Below are 20372 nucleotides of genomic sequence, written 5' to 3' on the forward strand. Positions count from 1 at the left end.
CTCACAGAACAGAATTTGTTCAGTAGCAACAATCCCACCGCATGAATATACCGTATATATAATTAATATATAGTTAATTTGCCTTATAAATACTGCAACTAGGTGACTACATAAACCAGCATGAACTCCTCCTCCACACGTCTTATCCAATAAGCTGTAAAGAGGGCGTGGAGAAGTAATGTTTACTTCTGTCTTGTGAGAAGTGGGACAGATTGCACCCGTGACACACTCGGATATAGAGACAAACCAATGAGCCACTGCAATACAGTGAGCAGGAAGACTACTGCAAGGTAAGCGCAGAATTCCTGCTGGGAATGACACAGTCCTGTTGCACTGCCTGTGATATATGTGTTAAGATAAAGGATCTGATCATATTTAATTGAACGATTCACAGCAAGCGTTATGGAGTAGACAGCATTCCTTCATGAGGAAATGGATCAGATTCAGATAAATATGTACATTTTCAGTAGTTTTAAACGTGCCTTCATTATTGCTGTGGCAGTCCATTGGCAACATACCTGCCCTCACATAGACTGACCAAGGAGCTGCTCTAACTCGGTGCTCCGGATGATGATGATGATGCATTTAGAGTAATGTAGGGTAAGGCCCAATTAAAATGAGACTAGCTCCAGACTAACTAATCTAAATTAATGGCACTCATCTCCTGCACCTGTTTGCAAAGCGGTAACCAGCTGTTCCCTGCAGGCATTAACCAAGAGAGTTAACAGCTCAAGATGTGTAGTTTTGAGCAAATAAAGGCTCTGGTTATGGTTTGGGTCTTAACTGTATGTTATTACTGGGTATAATAAGTCTGCTACTCATATTTTTCTGTAAACAAGGGGACATTTCAGAGAGGCAAACACTGCCATTGAGGCATGTGATTGTGCATTTGGTAAACAGTTTGAATGAGATTAGATTCGATGTTTTAAAAAGCACACACAGTCTGGTGATGTTCTGGTTACTACATTTGTAATTACAGGGTTTTAACGAGTAAAGCTAACTAAGAATGAAAACAGTGTTGTTGACAGCTTCATTTGTAATTGACTGCAGTCAGCTATCATTGTAGTCTCAATAGTGTGCGTGCATTTTATAGCTGGCTGCTGGCTGCCACTCCCTGTTTCTGGTTCTGCCAGAGTTTTCTTCCTGGTTTCCTTCCCACTGTTGCCAAGTTCTTGCTCAAAGGTGGTCATCTGCTTGTTGGAATCTTTACATTACAGTATGACGCAACTACTGTTGTGATTTGACAGCATAAAAATAAAACTGAATTGATTTATTGCTATGTTAACAGCCATAATCACATGATACAGAGGAAATAGGTTTCTTATTTTAGCTGTAATTTCTGTTACTTATTACAATCAGTGGATCAGGTGACCCTGGGAGTCCTGTGAAGCATGGGGGGTCAGCTTTAAAAAGTCGAAGGCGTGCTTGAAAACACATCCTGTTGCTAACTGTGGCATATGGGACAGATGGAAATAGGGAAGCTGGCACACAAAGATTATTCGAGGTGACTAGAAAGGCTTCCTCACAGTAAATCGTGCAGCTTGTCTCTAACTGTAATATAATATGTGGAAGTGAAAAATAAGGTCAGCAAACAAACAGCTGAACTGACAGTGAGTAGTTTGGATTGACCTACTTTCAGTTGCCCTGCAGGTTTGTTAGAAACTGGTGAAATATGATAGCAGTGAGAGGTGGTTCAGACATGCTTTTTGGGCCTGGGCCTTATTTTGCAGTTAAATTCAGAGAAGTCAGTATGCTGCTTATTCCTAGACGAAAAAAGTACATATCTTACTTATAGTATGTTGAGATGAAATTATTTGAAGTGCCTCAATTATATGCTTTATATTAACTAAAGTGTCATATAATTATATAGTGTAGTATTAAGTGGACACGGCTCTGAAAAATAAAGGCATTAAACTATTTGTCCTTGGGGAGTGGAATGCTGTAGACTCTCACCCTGGGAAAAAGTAGATAACAGGGGACCATCTTCGACCATCTTCTATTGGAAAGTTACTGAAACACTGTTGTTTAGACTAGAATGAGAGAGCTGGTAATAAAACTGTTAGGGGCGCACCACCATTTTCAGATCCGCTGTCATGCAGGATGCATCTCCCTTCTAGAAGTATTGTGTAAGAGAATAAAAGTGTGAATGGTCCACTGAGCAGTGTGTTGTCTTCCATCGGATGCCTATGAGGAATCAAAAGAACTCGGTGAAGTGTTGATATTTAACAAGTACAAATACAGTGCTAAGCAGGAGTTCAGCAGTGACCGCACTTGACATAAATAAGAAATACGTGGCCTCCTGTACTCGTGCCAGCTGGTCATCAGGTGCTGGGTTGGCTTTCCACAGAACTGCAATGCTGAGAAGAGGCAGAAATGGACGCGCTCGGCATTTGGCCTGGAATCAAACCTGGCAAGAGACAGATGCCATGGCTGTGATCCAGTCATCAGACAGAGAGGAGCAGGAGGGTCAGACAGCCGCACAGGTGAGACTTTCCTGTTTGTGTTTATTGGGATATAATTGAAACTGAGCTAAATGGAAAAATGCTTTCACTGGAAATCAAGAACCATATCCCTGTTATATGAAACAGAATACAGTAGTTCTGTTTAGAGTAAGTACAGCTAGTTTTTCCACTTGGACTGTTCCCTTTCTGGAATGGCAGTGTGTGAAATGTGGTAATGACATGACCGTACGCCCAGTACTTTTGGAAGGCTTCTAAGTTTACTTGCTTGTACACATGACCTCACATCACCGGCGATACACAGTGTTTAAAAACAAAGCACACAAGTTCCCATCTGGCTCTTTAGATTGCAGAGCCCCCCTTTTTTTCCCATTCAGCCTCGGCAACCTGTGTTGCTCTTTGGTAGCAATTTGTCGCGATCCTGATCGAGCTCTACCGCTGGAGCTCACTGCCAGCGTCCCTGGACTAGGGCCACGTCCGTGGACTTACAGGATCCTGTTTGTAATGTTTGCGTCAACCAGATCAGCTACTTGGAGCCTGAGGTGGATTACCGGGCCGGTTTCCAGACTGTCTCCGAGGTGGTGGCATTGCCAAGCACAGTACCAGTGAAACAGGAGTATTTCTTCCACTGTGACCCAGAGGAAGAGCTCAGCCCTGGTCTCGGCGTCATCAGTGACTGCCTCTATGAGGAGGACGATCAGGGTGAGCAGAAGCTGATGAAAGACAGCATAAAGATGCATGTAAATAAAATTTTAAATTAGGCATGTTGGAGAGTCTTTATATGCTTATGGCTGTCTGTCGGGTAATATTAACACTGTATTCATTCATATTACAACTTCTTTGGCTTGTAATGGTGTGATTTGTGCCACAACCAGCTGCTGAATTCTTTACCCGATGAACATCGAGTCTCTTTCGCTATCAGTGTCATGTTTAAGGTTCAGGATGGTCAACATCCTATTTATTTCCTTTGCAAACTCATGAACAGGATAAGAAGGCTGAGAGTCACGTACACACCGATAGATCAAACATGCTCATGATAAGCAGCTGTAACATTTACCCACTAAGATGCTAACATCTGCAAATTTGCTGAGCACAGCATACAGCTGTGCCATGAGGTTTAAAGCTATTTGATCACAGATCCCTCAAAACTAAATGATGAACAGCCTTCAGGTGATAAAAGATGAAAAGCCAAGAAAAGTCGGTGTGCTTCGTTCTCGGAAAAACATCTGGCATAACTGCTCGTGCATGCCGTGTGTCCAGGTTTTGACTGGGTGTGGGATGATCACTGTAAGTCCTCTGGAGCCTTTCTGAGCTGTGACAACAGGAAGGTGAGCTTTCATTCAGACTACAGCTGCGGCACCGCTGCAATCCGTGGCAACAAGGAGCTCGCAGACGGCCAACACTACTGGGAAATCAAGATGACCTCCCCTGTCTACGGGACAGATATGGTGCGTAAGAGAAGCTAAAAGAATACTAAAGTTGTAACAAAGTAACCTGAAAATGAACATTTTTTAAATTTTTGTTTTGTTTTGCTTTTCTGGTGTAGATGGTGGGAGTTGGGACTTCAGAGGTGAACCTGGAGAAGTTCAAGTACAACTTTGGCAGCCTGCTGGGCCATGATGAAGACAGCTGGGGGCTCTCCTACACCGGTGAGTTATCAGATATAATGACTTTGATTGATAAGAAAACAGTAAATAAAACAAAAATGTTTCTCTGTGTGTTCAAAGGTCTGTTCCAGCACAAAGGGGACAAAATAAAATTCTCTTCTCGGTTCGGTCAAGGCTCGATCATTGGAGTGCACCTGGATACGTGGCACGGCACCCTCACCTTCTACAAGAACCGGCACTGCATAGGTTTGTGTTTTCCTGCTTTTTAAGGATAAGGATAAGCTTTATTTGTCGGTTGCAGTTGCCTGCAGCTGAAATGACAGACCTAGTCGACCATACATACAATGCATACAGTATACAAACACTGGGGAGACAGGTCAGGCTAGGCAGCAAAAAAAAGGGATAGACAGTGAGATGTGTAATACATAGGGGCAATTCAGGAGAAAAAAAGGGGTTCTGCCCGTGATGACTTCCAACAAGGGAGTCATCATGAGGAGAAAACAAAAAACTCCATAGCACATAAAGAAGCACAGATATCATCACACTGTAACACCATGAAACACAGACAAGCAACATAAGTGGGGAGGGTGGGTACACCAATGTACACAGTGGTCACGGTCGCTGCGATTACTCGCGCCTCCAGCTGAGCCGCTGTCTCCATCGGGTGGGAGGTAAGCATGGGACGAGGCGTTGGATCGGGGAAGGGAGTGTGGTGAGTGCATATCAGTATCAGTGTGCATGTGTGCGTGTCGGGGTGTGTGTCCTTTCGCCTGTTAGGCCAACATCAACAGTCTGCAGCCTACGCAGGTGGCCTTGAGGAATAGAGCAGAGAGTCAGGTTGTTCTTGTTATCATATTTCTTGGAAGAATGTTGTTGTTCTCCTTGGCGTCAACCTTCAAGCAGCTGGTGCCGTCGGGGGGTGGGGGTATAGCCGCATTAGAGATGTAGGTAACTGGTTTAGGGCGAACGGACTGCATCCATTTTTCAGTTAGTTACGTTTGTCTGCGTATTCTAATAAATCCTAATGGGCTCTGCCTCTCCTGCCAACAGGTGTGGCTGCAAGAAGGTTACACAACAAGAAGTTGTACCCCATGGTGTGCTCCACAGCAGCCAAGAGCAGCATGAAGGTGATGCGGGCCTGCTATACACCCACCTCCCTGCAGTACCTTTGCTGTGCAAGGCTGCGCCAAATGTTGCCGTGCTGCCCAGACCTGTTTAATGCCCTGGATCTGCCCCCCGGCCTGCGTGTCCTCCTCCACATACAGCTGGGCTGGGTCTTCAGTCTCAGCAGCAGTCCCGAACCCTCAGAGGAGCAGGAGGATTTCGGCAAGACGAGCCTACCTTCGAGCCACTCCCCCAACCCGAGCCCGAGCCCGGTATCCAGTGCCTGTGCCTCCCCCAGCCCCTGCACCAGTCCGATTCCCAACACGGACCCTTACCCGTCACCTCAAACTCATTCCAGCGCTTGCAGCTGTCCCCCAACTCCTCCCAGCAGTGACTACGAGAGCTGCTGCTCCGAGCCGGAAGATTATCAGTGCAAAAGGTGCCGTTGGACTTGACCACGTGGTCCAGCGGAGGAGATGTTTGACAAAAAAGAACGAAAGAAAGAAAGAAAATTGGCACACAGCTTTTCTACCGTTGCCACAAATTTCTCCTTTTGTTGATCACAGAGAGATATTTTAGCCAACATTTGAGTGGATCGTTGCTTATTTGTTTGCGATGTAACAAGTATTTGTCTTCCACATAATGTTGAAATGAACAAGAACAAAGAAGTGTGTGTGTGTGCGCGAGTGAGAGATGAGGCCTGCTGCCATTTAAAGAGCTTAGACTCAGAGAGAGAAGAAGCAAACAAAAGGTAAACTTCTAGAAAGCCGTAGACTCTGGAAGGAACAGAGGTGCTTTTTGATACTGTGAAATCGACTTTTTGTAAACGTGTTTTGTAATCGCCATTTTGCTTAAATGTCAACGGTAGCTCTGCGCTGCACTCTGCAGTTTTTTTTGTTTCATTTTCTATTTCCAGTTTTTGCTACTTTTCGTTATGGATTTTCTTACTCAGGTTCATTCTTTAAAATAAAACCAAAAAACATGAAAGTGCCTGCTTCAGCTTATTTATTCTAGAAAGATTCATACATATACATACAACTTATACAGCTTATATATCTCCTATTTATACACAAAAAGCTGTGCTGAAAAACAGTCATCACATTATTCCCTGTATTCTGGTAATCTATACATTTGATCTGCAGGAATTAAGATGAGAAGAAAAAGTGCTTTTCCTGGAAAGTAAATCTCAAATCCAAGGCATATTTTTAACTTGTAAACATCAACATTAACATATTAGCAGCCAAGGGGAGACAGAGCATAATCAGAAACCAGATTCATCCTCACTGATGTCTCCCGGTCGTCTTGCTCTCAGATTAGTCCAGGACCAGCTGGGGGTTGTGGACTGTGAGGCAGCGATAGACTCTGGCTGATATCTCCGGTCCCACGCGTCTCTCTTTGCCGCCGCTTTTCGCCAAGAGGCCGGCGAGCAGCCCTTTTCTATCCTCCTCTGACCGCAAGCTGTTGTAAGCCTAAAATGAACAGAACATTTTACAGAAGAAGAGTTTTTCCTCACGCAAACCCTATCAGACCACAGCGTCTCCTCACCTGCAGCAGCAGCTGGGGAGATGGATAGGACGCGGTCACAGCAGAGGCCACAGCAGGGCTGACTCTGTTCAGCTGCTGGATCTGCCTGCTCCAGACCTGAATCAGACAGGAGCCATCCTTCTCTACCCGGACCCCACTGGCCCATGAGCCATCCACGCAAAAGGGCAGTTCTGCTCCCTCTGTCAGGACTCTGCAAGAGCACAAAGTGGAGGTTTCATTAATTCACAGTCAGCCGCTATACTGTCTATGTCAGGGCACAGAACTGTGGCATACTTGAAAGGGCGTTTGGACAAAGCTTTGGTGACAGCACAAACATGATCAGTGACCTCCTGCCAGCTATCCAGGAAGACCACAGAGATATTTTTGTAGAGCTGTAGATACACGAGAACCTGGAGATGAAAGTGTTTCGAAAAAAAAGAGTGAGAGAGAGAAAGCTATTTGTTATCCATCAAGCTTTTTTGAAGATGTATATGAGTTGTGTGTACATGTGAAAAAATCAGGAAGAAAGACTCACAAATCCTTGAGAGAAGGAAAGAAAGAAAGAAAGAGTAAACTGACCTCCTCAATGTCCAGATGATCCATCCCCAATTTGTATTGTAGTGGCACAGCTTGGGCGTTTGACCTGTTGGTAAACGATAAATCAGGTCATACAATTTCCGCACTTTACTTAGAATCAGAAAGTGGAGAAGTGAAGGAGCCACTGGGTGGCAGAAGAAGTTGAGGATTCCCAGATAAGCTTACCTGTAATCTGGCTCAGAGTCTGTTACTAACAGAGTGACCACCTTCTTGGCATCACGGTTGAGAAACTCCAAAAGCGGACTCCAGAAAGACCCCACCCCTGTCTCCATCCCTTCGCTGTGGATAATCTGTGGAGTGGCAGAGTGCAGTGTGAGTGCGAGGAGCCAGAGCTCCTTCATACAGTCAATCACACCATTACAACAGCTCGGAGGATTGCTTACTCTTTTCACAGAGATCACTACATCCATGAAATCAGCCAGATTCAGGACCAGAAGCACCTGCTCCTCCTCCTCCTCCACCACTGCGACCATGGCACCTTCTCCCTGCTAAAGCCAAAACAGTAATCCCTCACAGGAATCAACAAAAATGCAGCAAATTGATAAATCCAGATTTAAAGAGAGCATTTAAAAGCGGATCGCTCTGTATGTCAGAGGTGTGAGCTGCCTACCTGAGGTAAATCTCGGGTCCAGGCAATGCTGCTAACGAGCTGATCGCTCTCGATGCTGAACTTCCAGTCAAGGGAAACCAGAGTGTCCAGCAGGACGTCCGAGCCATCCTGCTGCAGAAGAGCTGAAGAAAGACACAAAACGACGTAGCGATTAGTGCGTGTTTGTGCATTATACAGTCCACTGCCATCCCCCCAGAAGTCATAGTCAAGGAAAATAACATTTTTAAGGTGGTGCCTTTTAGGCTGGAAACAACAGCCACTACTTAAAAAGTACTTAGGTAGTGGTTCTTAAAGACTGAGACAGGCCCTTGCAAGGAGCGTTGAGTCACTGCTGGGGAACGTGGACCAGGATGGAAATGTGAGACTACAGTTTGACTTTGCTGCAGTTTTTTCCCCTTAAATTCAAACTGGACATCTTGTTATTATTGGTAATGAATGTGGAGTTGGGGTGTGAATGCTTTTGAGCTTATGCAGGGTGTTGAAGAAGTAAAGATACTGTGGAAAACAGTATTGTATGGGAAGAAACTAGAAACACAGAAAATACTCTTTAAGAGTCAGGGATGGGATCCGGCACACTAAACATACATGACACAAATAAAGTCAACAGAAAAGAGATCATACCCGTGTCATTTTACATCTATACATATTTATTTATTTTTTAAAGTTGGCCCCAAATTGTAGTTGGAATGTTAATTTCCGGCGACACCTGAAGGCATCCCTGTGTCCGCGTGTACCTGGGTGTATGCAGACAGTGATGCATTTGAGGCAGTTTTCTGGCCGGAGACTCTTGAGGGTCTGGGCCGCCTCTCTCCTCCTCTGCTGCTCCTGTCTCCTCTCCTCCTTCTCCTGGGCTCTGGCCGCTCTCTGTCTCTCTCTCGCCTCCTTCCTCTCCTTCACTTTCAGTCTGTCCTCTTCTATTTCCTCCTTACTACGACGTTTCCTCGCAGGACTCGGTTTACCGGACCCACCTGCTGGTGGAGGGGCCAGAGCAGCAGACCCTCCCCTATTTGCTGCTGAACTGTATGAACCCTGCTCCTGCTTTTCTGTGCTGGCTGTCTGCCTGCTGTCATCGCAGCTCAAACCGGGTTTTGTTTCAGCGTCGCTGTCCTCAGATTCAGAGATTTCCCACGTTTTAGCTCTCCGTACCACAGACATCTCACATGTTCAAGACGCAGTCGAAGTCCTTATTTGTAAAACCGTGAAAAAAGATTTGGGAAAACTCTGAGTGGTACTGCATTGTTTGTATAACCCCACGATGGTGTGCGATGAGGGACAAAACACTCAAAACGCGCGATGCATACGTTCCTACTTTATTTAAAGAGAAGCCTGTACACATACACACACACACATGCACACACAGCTATATATACAGAAGGTAAAGAGAGAGACAGCAAGTGATAAACTTACACCTGTTGTTTCTATTGGATTAAAATCCCAGGGCAGTCAGGTGACCTAGTGAGCAAATAAGAGGAGTGGTGTGGTGTACTGCAAATTTGGGTATTGATTCGATAACAAGTAAATACTGATACAAATAGTGATAGTTTCAGCTTACATTACAAAGACAACTTAAAAAGTGACATTTTTTTTCTTTAGTTTTTAAATAGCTTTTAAAATGTTCCTTTCTTTAAAGCACGTTGGGTCAACTTCAGTTTTTAAATGTACTTCCTAAAAGTAATAGCCGTGAATGGTCACCCAACATCAAACTATAATCAGTCCAATGTGCAGTATAGAGCCCTGATTATAATGTATATAGTGTTGTATTTGTCCAGGACAGGTGTAGGTTACTTAGCAACACACTCCGTCCACGTGGTTTTAAGATACGAGTTTCCCGACGTCAGCCGCAGAAGAAGCGCAGCAGCCGCTCACTCTGTGCACGTAACAACGGCGAAGAATATGATTTTTGACGCTTTGTTTTACAGATAACACGATGGCGCAGCCGGCGGAAAAAAGTACGTCTCACTGCAAAGTTATTTATTAAACACAGCAAGTCAGCATATAGTTAACTGAGCTGAACCAGGCCTCTGCTTGTAACCCTGCACACACTTCCCAAAAATCTCAGCATTTTATGCTTCCAGTAGGATTACAGAATTACATACTTTTTTCTCCTTAAAAACCAACCAACCAAAAAAAAAAACCAAAAAACTAAAATGTGCCGGTGTTGTGCCAAAAACTGATTGTCTGCCAAAAACTGATTTCCAATGTTTTTGTGTATTTTTTATGTGTAATATCTTTACGTATGTTGGTAAATAGACTTCGGTGAACAGGGTTTACAAAGGGGTTATATATAGAATTAAAAAATTATCTGTTTTTCAAGTATCTTTACAACTCTGTGTTATTGTACTTACATTATAACCAATCCGGTCCTTTATCCCCACTTAAAATATTTTTACTGAACTATTGTAATATTTGCTGCCATTTCTGCTGTCCTCTTGGCCAACTTACTCTTACAAAAGACATTTTTAATGTTAATGAGATTTTTTTAACTGCATAAATAAAGGTTATATAAAAGTCACTGGCAAAAACTGATTGCGGCTTCTACCTTGTTACACGAATGTTGTTTGTGGCTCCAGGTGACTTTATGTCATCCATGAGGGATGCATTTCACATATGTTTCACATATTATAGCCCAACAAGTTACTTATAGCAGTTTAAATACGAGCAATCAGTTTTTGGCAAATACCGGAAATCAGTTTTTGGCAGACAATCCGGGTCGCACAATAGCACGATAAGTATTTGTTATGCCGTGCCGTACGTCATTACGTGTTCATATTTACGGCAGCAGCTCCATCCATGTGGTTTTAAGATCTGCGATTTCCCGACGTCAGCCGCAGAAGAAGCGTAGCAGCCGCTAACCCTGTTCTTGTAAACAACAGCGAAGAATGTGATTTTTGACGCTTTGTTTTACAGCTAACACGATGGCGCAGCCAGCGGAGAAAGGTACGTGTCACTACAAAGTTATTTATTAAAAACACAGCAAGTCAGCATATTTTACTGAGCTGACCAAGACCTCTGCTTGTAACCCTGCAGACACTTCCCTAAAAAAAGCCTCTTGGTGACCAACTCAGCATTTTATACTTTCAGTGTCACAAAAAGATCTCGTGACTGTAGGAGAAGTTGCCTGAACATGAAACTCTCACTCAGTCTGTCAGTTCGCTCTTTGCGCAATTAGCACACATAATTCTCCACTCTGATTTTCTTATTTCATGAACTTACTGTACAGAATAAGAAGAATTGCATATATTTTTCCTCCTTTAAAAACAACAAACAGTACCGGGTCGCACAGTAGCACTTTGCTAAAAGTCAAAAACATCCCCAGACATAATAAAGTATTTGTTAAATTGATCTGAGGGTGTTGCATCTTTAAATCACCTGATGTTGCCGTTGCTTTATTGTGTGTCACTGTCTTCCAGCATACTATCGCTTTGTGGTGCTCTTCTTTAACTGTCTGCTGACCTTTGGGTCCTACTTTTGCTTCGACATTCCCAGTGTGTTACAGGATCAGTTCCAAGGGGTGAGCAAGAGGCAGCGCTGCTTATAGATAGCATCAATATTGCACGAGTTGATCATCAGTCAGCAGGATAGGACTGATGGTGTTTTTAATGTTTGACTGTTGTATTTTGACAGAACCTGACGTGTCCCAATGCGACAGTGATCAATGGGACAGTGGACTGTGTGGAGGGACTGGGGATGACCCCTCAGCAGTACAATCTTCTCTATGCCATCTATGCTTGGACGTAAGTACGTTAATGCATTGATTTCACTGTGAAAATGCAGAAAAGTGGCTTATCAGTAAAGAGCTTCTCTCTGTTATCAACAGGAATGCAGTAGTGGTGATCCTGGCTGGATTCCTCATTGACAAATTAGGAAATCGCTGTAAGTCTGCATATGTTTTTTCCTACATCTAGATTAATCTACTGACATTAAAATGATGATACAACCATTTCTCTTTTGTTCCTCTTTGCAGTCGGTGTGTTTCTCTTCTCTTTTCTCTGTGTTTTGGGCTCATCGCTGTTTGCTCTCGGCTCCCACTTCAAGGGATCTCCCTACTTGCTGCCGCTAATGCTTACAGGCCGTCTGCTGTTTGGATCAGGCAATGGATCTCTGACTAGTAAGTTCCCCTCATGGATATGAACATATATTCTATGCAGTGTTGTCTTTGAGGAACATTTCTTAACCGCTCAGTTACCTTTCTCCTTGTTCATTAGTTGTTCAGAATCGCATCACGGCCTTCTGGTTCAAAGGGAAGGAGTTGGCTTTGGCTTTCGGCCTGACCCTGGCCTTCTCGCGGCTGGGCTCGGTGTTGAACTTCTTCCTCACACAGAAGTTTGAAGAAAAATATGGCATGCAGTGGACACTCTGGGGTGGTAGGTGACGAGTGTGAAGAAATCTCAAGGTTTATGGTGTGGTGGGTTGCCATGTGACCTGGGTTTCTCATGTTATTGTTTCTCAGGAGCACTGTTGTGTGTGCTGGGTTTCACTTCTGCTGTCGTTGTCAGCACCTTGGACAAGATTGGAATGAGGCAGCTGGGTCTCGATGGAGCCATCCAAGAAGAGTCTCGCAAAGTGGTACGATCAATATCCTATAATAATAACAACATGCATCAGTAACAGTAATGATTTAAATCTTATTTTTTAAGTATCATGGACACACTGGTGATCTGTGTGGGGAGCATTATTTATTTTGTGTGTTTTTTATGTGCAGAGGATTCAGGATGTGAAGCTCCTGTCAGTAAGATACTGGCTGCTGGTTCTCACCATCATGTTCTTCTACAACGGCATCTTCCCCTTCATTGCTGATGCAAGGTAGAGTTCTTGACATAAAGTGTGTGCATACTGATGAAATACAGTGATGTGAAATTTTTTTTGACTCCTGCCGGATTTCCTGTTTTTGTTTTGTTTTGTTTTTTTTGTTTTTTTGTTTGTTTTTTCATCTGTTTGCGATAACTGGCAATGAGTCTTTTACAGCGCTGTGGAGGAATTTTGTCAGACTCATCTTTGCAGAAATGTTGTAATTCAGCCACACTGGATGGTTTTCGAGCATGAACCGCATTTTTAAGGTCATGCCACAGCATCTCAATCAGATTCAGGTCAGGACTTTGACTAGGCCACTCCAAAGTTTTTATTAGACAAGATGAATTAACTGTGGTGTATCAAATCTTTGGAAATCTGAGTTTAGTTTCTCTAGCCACACGCAGGCCTGATTACTGCCAGACGTTTTTGTAAAAGTAACACAGCATTTTAGAAAAGGAACATCATACCGTCTTCTTCTTCTTCTTCTTCTTCTTCCTCTTCTTCTTCCTAGCATTTATCCTTTGCGGCAAATCCGTCTCCATTTGGCACGATCAAGGGCATCTTCTGGGGTGGCATTGACGATCTTCATGTCTTCCTTTATTCTATCCATCCACCGATTCTTCGGACTGTCATGGGATCGCTGGCCACCGGGCTCAAGCCTCATTGCCGTTTTCGCCACTGAGCTGTCGTCTGAGTGTAATATGTGTCCGTACCACCGTAGCCGTGCCTCGCACATTTTCTCCGTGATTGGTGCGATGCCGAGCCGCTTTCTGACATCTTCATTCATGACTTGGTCCCAACGTGTGAGGCCTAGACACCACCTGAGCATTCGCATTTCCACCGTGTGCAGGGCCTGTTCGTGCTTGGCGGTGGCTGGCCAGCACTCCGATCCATACAGGGCAACTGGGCAGACTACAGTCTTGTAAATCTTCGCCTTGAGATGGTTTGGTGTTCGACAGTTGCATATAACTGTCAAGTGACGGGTGTGTCACTTGACGCCACTTCATCCATGCGTATAAACAGAAGAGGCGAGAGTGCCAAGCCTTGGTGTACACCTACGTTGATGGCGCAGGGCGGCGAGACCCCCACGGGGCACATGACGACGCTGGTGACGTTTGTGTACAGTAGTTTGACCCAGTTGACATAAGCTTCTGGGACTCCATGAGAACGTAGGGCATGCCAAATAAGATCGTGCGGTACACTGTCAAACGCCTTCTCCAGGTCAAGGAAGGCCATGTGGACTGTCGATTTCTTCTCCCGGTGTTTCTCCACAAGCAGCCTCGCAGCATGAATGGCGTCAATAGTGACAGACCCCTTGACGAAACCGCACTGGTTTGCCGTGATGGTGGCGATTTGCCTTAGGCGGGCGTCCAGGATCCGCTCAAAGATCTTCATAGCATGTCACAGGAGGCGTATTGGGCAGTCGGCCACGTCGCTTTTGGCTTTCCAGATTGGGACTGTGATGCTGGTGTTCCAGGCCGTTGGGGGTTTGCCTTCCTGGATGATAGCGCTGAATAGTGTGTTGAGGGCACCCCGCGAACCAAGGAGCTTCCAGGCTTCGGCAGGGATATCGTCTGGGCCAGGTGCTTTCCCATTCTTCATTTTGTTTATGGCGTCTTTCACCTCTGCTAGCATGATCGGTGGTACTGGGCCATGGACGGGTGCGGCGCTGAGGATTGGGGTGTGTGGAAATTCTTCGTTGCTGATCTGGGAGACGTGCTCGCTCCAGCAATTGAGGATGGCGGGCGGGTCGCGCAGGACTTGCTGATTCGAATCTTTGCCGTGTTTCACCTGACCGATGTCCTGTGTTGAGCGATGCCGGCTGTTGGCCAGACGATAAATCTTGTTCGCTCCTCCAGGGGTGTCAAGGTCGTGGTACAGCTGGTCGTAATGCGCCGCCTTTGCCACTGCCACTGCTTTCTTCACTTTCGCCTTCAGGTTCTTGTACCGTTTGTAGTCCTCGTTGTGTCCGGACCGGTGCCACGTCTTCAGCGCAGACTTCTTCTCTTTCACGGCAATTTGGACTTCTGTGTTGCACCACCATATTTGCTTGTCAATAAAGCGCTTTCCCAGCTTGGTCTACCCAGGACGCTGGTTGCTGCTTCTCGGATTTGGTCGGCTATATTGTTCCAGGGGGCCTCCACTGGCTGGTTTGGGTCAATGTCAAGAGCGGTTGCACCCAGCGCCACCACGAGGTCCCGCTTGCATTCGGGCACACGCCACCACTTGATCTTCTCGTCGGTGGTGGTTCTCGCCTGTCGCCGGTGGTCAACGTCGAGCCTGAGGTCTATGACGCGAAGCCGATGTTGGGGGCCTATGTTCATGGATGGGATGATCTTCATGTCAGTCATCAAATTTAGGTGTCGCCTCCGGATAAGCCAATAATCGATCTGGGTGTCTCTACCTCCACTGGAGTACGTGCCTAGGTGCGCCAGTCTCTTCTTGAAGATGGTGTTGGTTATAGCGAGATCGTATGCCTCAGCACAGTTGAGGGCACGCTCTCCATCCTCGTTTCGGCTTCCAAATCCTTGGCTACCGTGGAACATCATACCAACAGTAAAATATGGTGGTGGTAGTGTGATGGTCTGGGGCTGTTTGCTGCCTCTGAACCTGGAAGACATGCTGTGGTAAATGAAACCATGAATTCTGCTGTCTATCAAAACATCCTGACGGAGAAAGTCAGGCCATCTGTTCGTGACGTCAAGCTGAAGGACACTTTGGTTTTGCAGCAGGACAATGATCCAAAAAAATGGCTGAATGTCTGAAAAACAAAAAAACAAAACGAGGCCTTTGGAGTGGCCTAGTCAAAGTCCTGACCTGAATTTGATTGAGATGCTGTGGCACGACCTTAAAAAGGTGGTTCATGCTCGAAAACCCTCCGAAGTGGCTGAATTACAACATTTCTGCAAAGATGAATGGGCCAAAATTCCTCCACAGAGCAGTGAAGACTCATTGTCAGTTATCGCAAACGCTTGAGTGAAGTTGTTACTGCTAAGGGTGGCCCAGCCACTTATTAGATTTATGGGATATCACTTTTTCACACAGGGCCATGTAGGTTTGGAATGTAATGTAATATTTACATTTGTTTGATCTGAAACATTTAAATGTGACAAAGATACAAAAAAAACAGCAAATTAGGAGGAAACACCTTTTTACACCACTTTCAGAGCAATCAGTGAATTATAAATCTGCATTCCTTTGAATACACCAGCACCAACATGATCCTAGTGTAACAAACATTCACATCTGCCTTTTTTTTTCATATCCCAGCAAGTTCATCCAGGATAAGTACAGCTACTACAGCCAGAAGGAGGCGGCTTACATTGCAGGAGCAGTCTATGACAGCTCACTGGTCCTCTCAGCCAGCGTGGGCATTCTCATTGTATGTATCTTTAGTATAAACCCAAATCTTATTCATGTATTGAGCTGAGTTGGTTTATCTTGACACACTCTCCCTGCCATGTGTTTCAGGATTATGTGGGTCTGCGGGGAGTCTTCGCAGTGGCATGCGCCGTCCTCACGCTGCCCGTGTTTGGACTCCTGGCTTTCACTTTTGTCCCTCCTCTGGTTTCAACCATATGGCTGGGAGTCACCTACTCCTTTGCTGCTGTGAGTGCAGATTTTTTTTAATTCATTCTTTATAAGTAAAATCTTAGTCGTCAGTGTTAAAATGGTAAATTATTACTATGAATTAATGTATTTTTCCAGTATGTTAAACTTGTTGCTGCCTCTGTATTCCAGGCCAGCATGTGGCCGTCTATTCCACTCGTCGTACCTCAGGCGACTCTGGGAACTGCCATGGGCCTGGCCACCTCCGTACAGATGATTGGGATCGGGATCTCCAATCTCGTTGTTGGACAGATACTAGGCACCAAGTCCAGGTGGGGAGTACCTGACATTAGAATCTCATTGCCGTGCACTAATGGTCCATCCAGTCTTGTTTAGCTCTGCGGTTGCTCCACTTGTGTTGCAGTGAAACTAAGATCCCGCTGTGGCGTTGGCAGAGGATGATGATCTTCATGTTGGCCAACACCATCAGCTGCATTGTGACCTCAGTGCTGCTTAACATTGTTGATCACAGACAGGTCAGACATCTGTAGAAGTTATCTCATGAGTTTATACTCTATACACAAACTCAGCACTAAGTTAATTTTTTTTCCCTACAGGGTGGGACCCTGAACAAGACAACCAAGAAGTCAGGGCAGGCACCGAGAGACCCAGACCGAGAGCCACTCACCCAGGCAGAGGATGAGCCAAATGAGGAAGATGGTGATGCTGTTGGATCTCGTTCTATCAACTCTTGAGCTTTTCATTTACAGTTTTCTCTTATTTGAGCATTATTCTTGCTGTTTTTAAGAAATGCAGTCAACTCAGAAGGAATTCGAGGCCATTTATTCTGGGTCAGATTGTCTTAAAGACCATTCCTTTTCCTTTTTGATGCCACTCATTAAGTTTTCAGCAGCTCTGACAAGTATCCCTATATACAACCATCATGCTTCACTGTAGGGATTACAGTGAAGTTTTCAGCAGGCTATGAGTCATGTCTGGTGTTGGCTAGATTATCTTTTCCTTTCCTTTGAGAGAGTTTGCCGTTTGGAAGCTCCATGAATCTGTTATGCCTTTTAGTTAGAGTAACTTCCATGTGGCTGCACACCCGTGAAGGTGATTAGTAAGGTGCTGTTGAGATGGATATCAGGGGCTTCTCTCATCTCACAGATAACCGAACTACCGTTAAAGTGAGTCTCAGGTCCTTGGTCGCCTCTTTGACCGAGATCCTTCTTGCAAGAAAAGCATGTGAGGAGTCCTGCCAAATCAGGTCGTTTATTTCACTGTTTTTTTTAAGTCAAATTGTTCCTGAATACTTCAGAAGTCGTTTTATAACCGTAGATTTAAAAAAAAAAAAAAAAAAAAAAAATTTGAATCATGTTTAATTCCTTCAGGTGGCCACAGGTGGATTTACATCAGGTTCTAGAAACATTTCCAGGATTATTAAAGAAAAAGGGATGTATCTGATGATGGGGACACAAAAGCAAACAGTCTGAATACTTACTTAGTTACAGATTTCCATTTATTTGAGTTTTAACTTTGTAATTCTTTTATTTTTTTAACACAAACACTCAAACCCTTTTTATCAGTCTTGTTGTGACTATAATGACTCCACTGCTATAAATAATTGTGTGGACATTCCTGCAGTTACTAAATAATTGTATTTGTAACAACAGTGAGATTCTTGCAATTCTGCTGCTTTCCTAACTTTTATCATTTCAGTTTAGACTTTTATCTGTGCAACTTGATACTTAATTTGTTTTCCCTCACAGTGACCACAAACCCAGCACATGACAGACACAATCAGCACCTAGCTGCTACACACGGTGGTGCCTATAACTGCTAGAAAGAGAGTTGTTTCTCTCAGACGTTTGGTTTCATGAAAACAGATTTAGAAAAGAGTGATCAGGACTTGCGTTTATTGGAATAAGCAACATAAATAGTGATCATGTAAACAATCAGTGTTTTAAAAAAGGAAAAAGTAGTGTTCACAAAATGTTTTTCTTCACGCAAACATGTTAACGATGTTCTTGCAAAGTTGCGATTTCAACACGTCAACTTGACCTGCAGGCGGAGTGTTGGGTTGAAGTCTCTCTTTTATGAGTGCATGTTAAACACACAACAGCCATTAGGTGGCGCTCCTCACACATGTACAGTTTGTATCAAGATCACGGGATTGTGAGTGAGTCCACTTTTCTCTTGGCATGATTTTCACCTCAGTTACTTGGATGTTGTTAATCCCCAAATATGTAGTGGGCACTTTTTTTTTTAATTTATTTTTTTTATAAGTGATTGTGGGCATTTTCGGGGTGGTAGGCAGAATAACAGTACTTCATATCACATCCATCAAACTGTCAACACCTGTAAGAATGTGGCCTTGGTTAAAATAGCTGCAGATAAATAGCAGCACACCCTCTTCAGTGAATACCACAGAGTCTTTAAGGCGTTCACTGATTTTCCCCATGCCCCCTAATTCTGGATATGCTACTACTTTTTATATTGGTAGTGACATTGATGTATTTAGTTCCTTTTTCCATTTGTATTGGTCCACTGCTACTCAGTCTTGTACAAGTTTTTCCATTTCTAAAAGACAAACATCAACGCTACTAAATAAAATCTAAATGCAAATAATTGTGCAAAATGCCTTTGGATTCTTGAGTTACAACTCACAGTTTTAAGGAGTATGACAGGAGTAAGATGTGAAGTTGGTGAATCTGACATAATAGAAGATGTTTAATTCATGGTGGGTTTTTTTTAATATAGATGGATAGATATAGATATTAGTTTAGAAGTTTAGACCTGATCAGATGGATTAACTATTATAAAACATGTTACATGGGATATTTTTATTTTGTTTAGTAAAATATATCTGTGCAGATGCAGATGTAACAAGGTTAAATAAATTATAATAACAATAAAGAAACTTTAATAAGCTGCATTTAGGGGTTCTCTTTTTACAAGAAAAACAATCCTGTCACATTTACCATTCGGTCACGCATGTTGCTTCATTCATCCTCAGGTTAGATTACAGCTAAGCTTAGACAGCATGAGTAAGGTGGGTTAAACGATGCTATAAGGTTATTGAATATCATTTACATGCACATGTGTGTGTCTGTGTCCAGCTGTCCTTTAGTTCAGCCATAATCCATCCAACCATCAAACAGACTGACTTGTACAGATATGGATGGCCCTTTTGAGCACACAGCTCATAATCTTCTAAAAAGACTGCCCCGATTGAGTAGAAAACAAAGATTCGAATGCTGACATACTTGTGTCAAGTCAGTGTTACTAAAACAGAGAGAAGATTACTTGAAAGAGACTTCCAAGAGCTGAGATCCTCTGTTACTGTGAGGATCAACCCTAAAAATACACCTCACCTAAGCTTCTTAAGGGGCGTGCGGTGGGAGTTAGTCTGCGACTGCCTGATGGACAACGCACACACACACATAAACACTCATGCTGACTCACAAAGTCGACTTAATACCTGACATTCCACACAAGGGCTTGACATCTTCACGTTTGCTTTATGGTTTCTAACCGGCAGTCGGTCTTCAGCCTGAACTGTTTGGCTGAAAGTCTCGACAACATGAGCGTGTCAAGCCTTCTCAACCTCAGCAACCTGGGCAAGATCTGCGGCTCCAGCCGCAGCAACGACATGATAGTTCTGGACCGGGTGAAGAGGAAGAACTCCGTCAGGCGCATGTCAATTATTGAAGACGGTCAAATCGCAGAGGTTCTCTACCTGATTCCAAAGCAGTCCATAATGGAGCAGCTACCGTTCCTCAACCCTAACGACTACATTCTGTGTGAAAAGCTGGCAGGTATACCTGCAGAGCTGTCAGGTAATGACTCGTTACTTCATTAGGTGGTAGCTATTGGTCTTATCTTTTGAAAAATGAGCTGCTGCTTGATATTTCCCTCAAGTTTATAAAGTGGTATAAAGTTTTCTCTAATCCATACTGGGTCAAAATTATAGATACAGACATAAACACCTAACTAATATTTAGTTAAATGTCACTTAGCAAGCTGTACTTTGGATCAGATGCTTTTGGTATCCATCAACAAACTTCTGGCACAATTCTGGCTCAATATTTCACTGCTTTTCGTGATAGACTAGGTAGAGTTAAATCAGTT

General features: G+C 44.0%; 3 protein-coding genes across 6 annotated transcripts; 2 read left to right on the plus strand and 1 right to left on the minus strand.

The window, feature by feature from the left end:
- Window positions 1-134: 134 nt before the first annotated feature.
- spsb3b (splA/ryanodine receptor domain and SOCS box containing 3b) lies at window positions 135-6150 on the plus strand. 2 transcript variants are annotated; one of them, XM_039616523.1, is made up of 8 exons: window positions 135-290; window positions 2348-2483; window positions 2981-3161; window positions 3720-3907; window positions 4006-4108; window positions 4187-4312; window positions 5117-5401; window positions 5559-6150. In XM_039616523.1, exons 1-8 carry the CDS (start codon window positions 250-252, stop codon window positions 5747-5749), a joined length of 1251 nt encoding a protein of 416 aa, XP_039472457.1. In that variant the 5' UTR covers window positions 135-249; the 3' UTR covers window positions 5750-6150. The 2 variants fall into 2 exon arrangements, with proteins under 2 accessions (XP_039472457.1, XP_031595205.1); XM_031739345.2 differs by having other exon boundaries at window positions 5117-6150.
- Window positions 6151-6158: 8 nt separating this feature from the next.
- On the minus strand, window positions 6159-9591 carry LOC116319887 (probable crossover junction endonuclease EME2). 2 transcript variants are annotated; one of them, XM_039616525.1, is made up of 8 exons: window positions 8636-9591; window positions 7902-8023; window positions 7675-7776; window positions 7457-7581; window positions 7274-7337; window positions 6989-7104; window positions 6716-6905; window positions 6159-6639 (listed from the first exon to the last, which is right to left on the minus strand). In XM_039616525.1, exons 1-8 carry the CDS (start codon window positions 9054-9056, stop codon window positions 6484-6486), a joined length of 1296 nt encoding a protein of 431 aa, XP_039472459.1. In that variant the 5' UTR covers window positions 9057-9591; the 3' UTR covers window positions 6159-6483. The 2 variants fall into 2 exon arrangements, with proteins under 2 accessions (XP_039472459.1, XP_031595204.1); XM_031739344.2 differs by having other exon boundaries at window positions 7675-7779; window positions 8636-9522.
- Window positions 9592-9730: 139 nt separating this feature from the next.
- Window positions 9731-18879, plus strand: mfsd1l (major facilitator superfamily domain containing 1-like). Of its 2 annotated transcripts, XM_031739332.2 has the most exons (14): window positions 9731-9850; window positions 10809-10838; window positions 11312-11412; window positions 11526-11635; window positions 11719-11774; window positions 11866-12009; window positions 12107-12265; window positions 12352-12467; window positions 12604-12704; window positions 15963-16074; window positions 16164-16301; window positions 16434-16573; window positions 16666-16777; window positions 16859-18879. In XM_031739332.2, exons 1-14 carry the CDS (start codon window positions 9829-9831, stop codon window positions 16994-16996), a joined length of 1479 nt encoding a protein of 492 aa, XP_031595192.2. In that variant the 5' UTR covers window positions 9731-9828; the 3' UTR covers window positions 16997-18879. The 2 variants fall into 2 exon arrangements, with proteins under 2 accessions (XP_031595192.2, XP_039472458.1); XM_039616524.1 differs by lacking the exons at window positions 9731-9850; window positions 11312-11412 and having other exon boundaries at window positions 10707-10838.
- Window positions 18880-20372: the final 1493 nt, after the last annotated feature.

The sequence above is a fragment of the Oreochromis aureus genome, linkage group 8, assembly GCF_013358895.1.
Source record: "Oreochromis aureus strain Israel breed Guangdong linkage group 8, ZZ_aureus, whole genome shotgun sequence".
NCBI classification, from domain to species: Eukaryota; Metazoa; Chordata; class Actinopteri; order Cichliformes; family Cichlidae; genus Oreochromis; species Oreochromis aureus.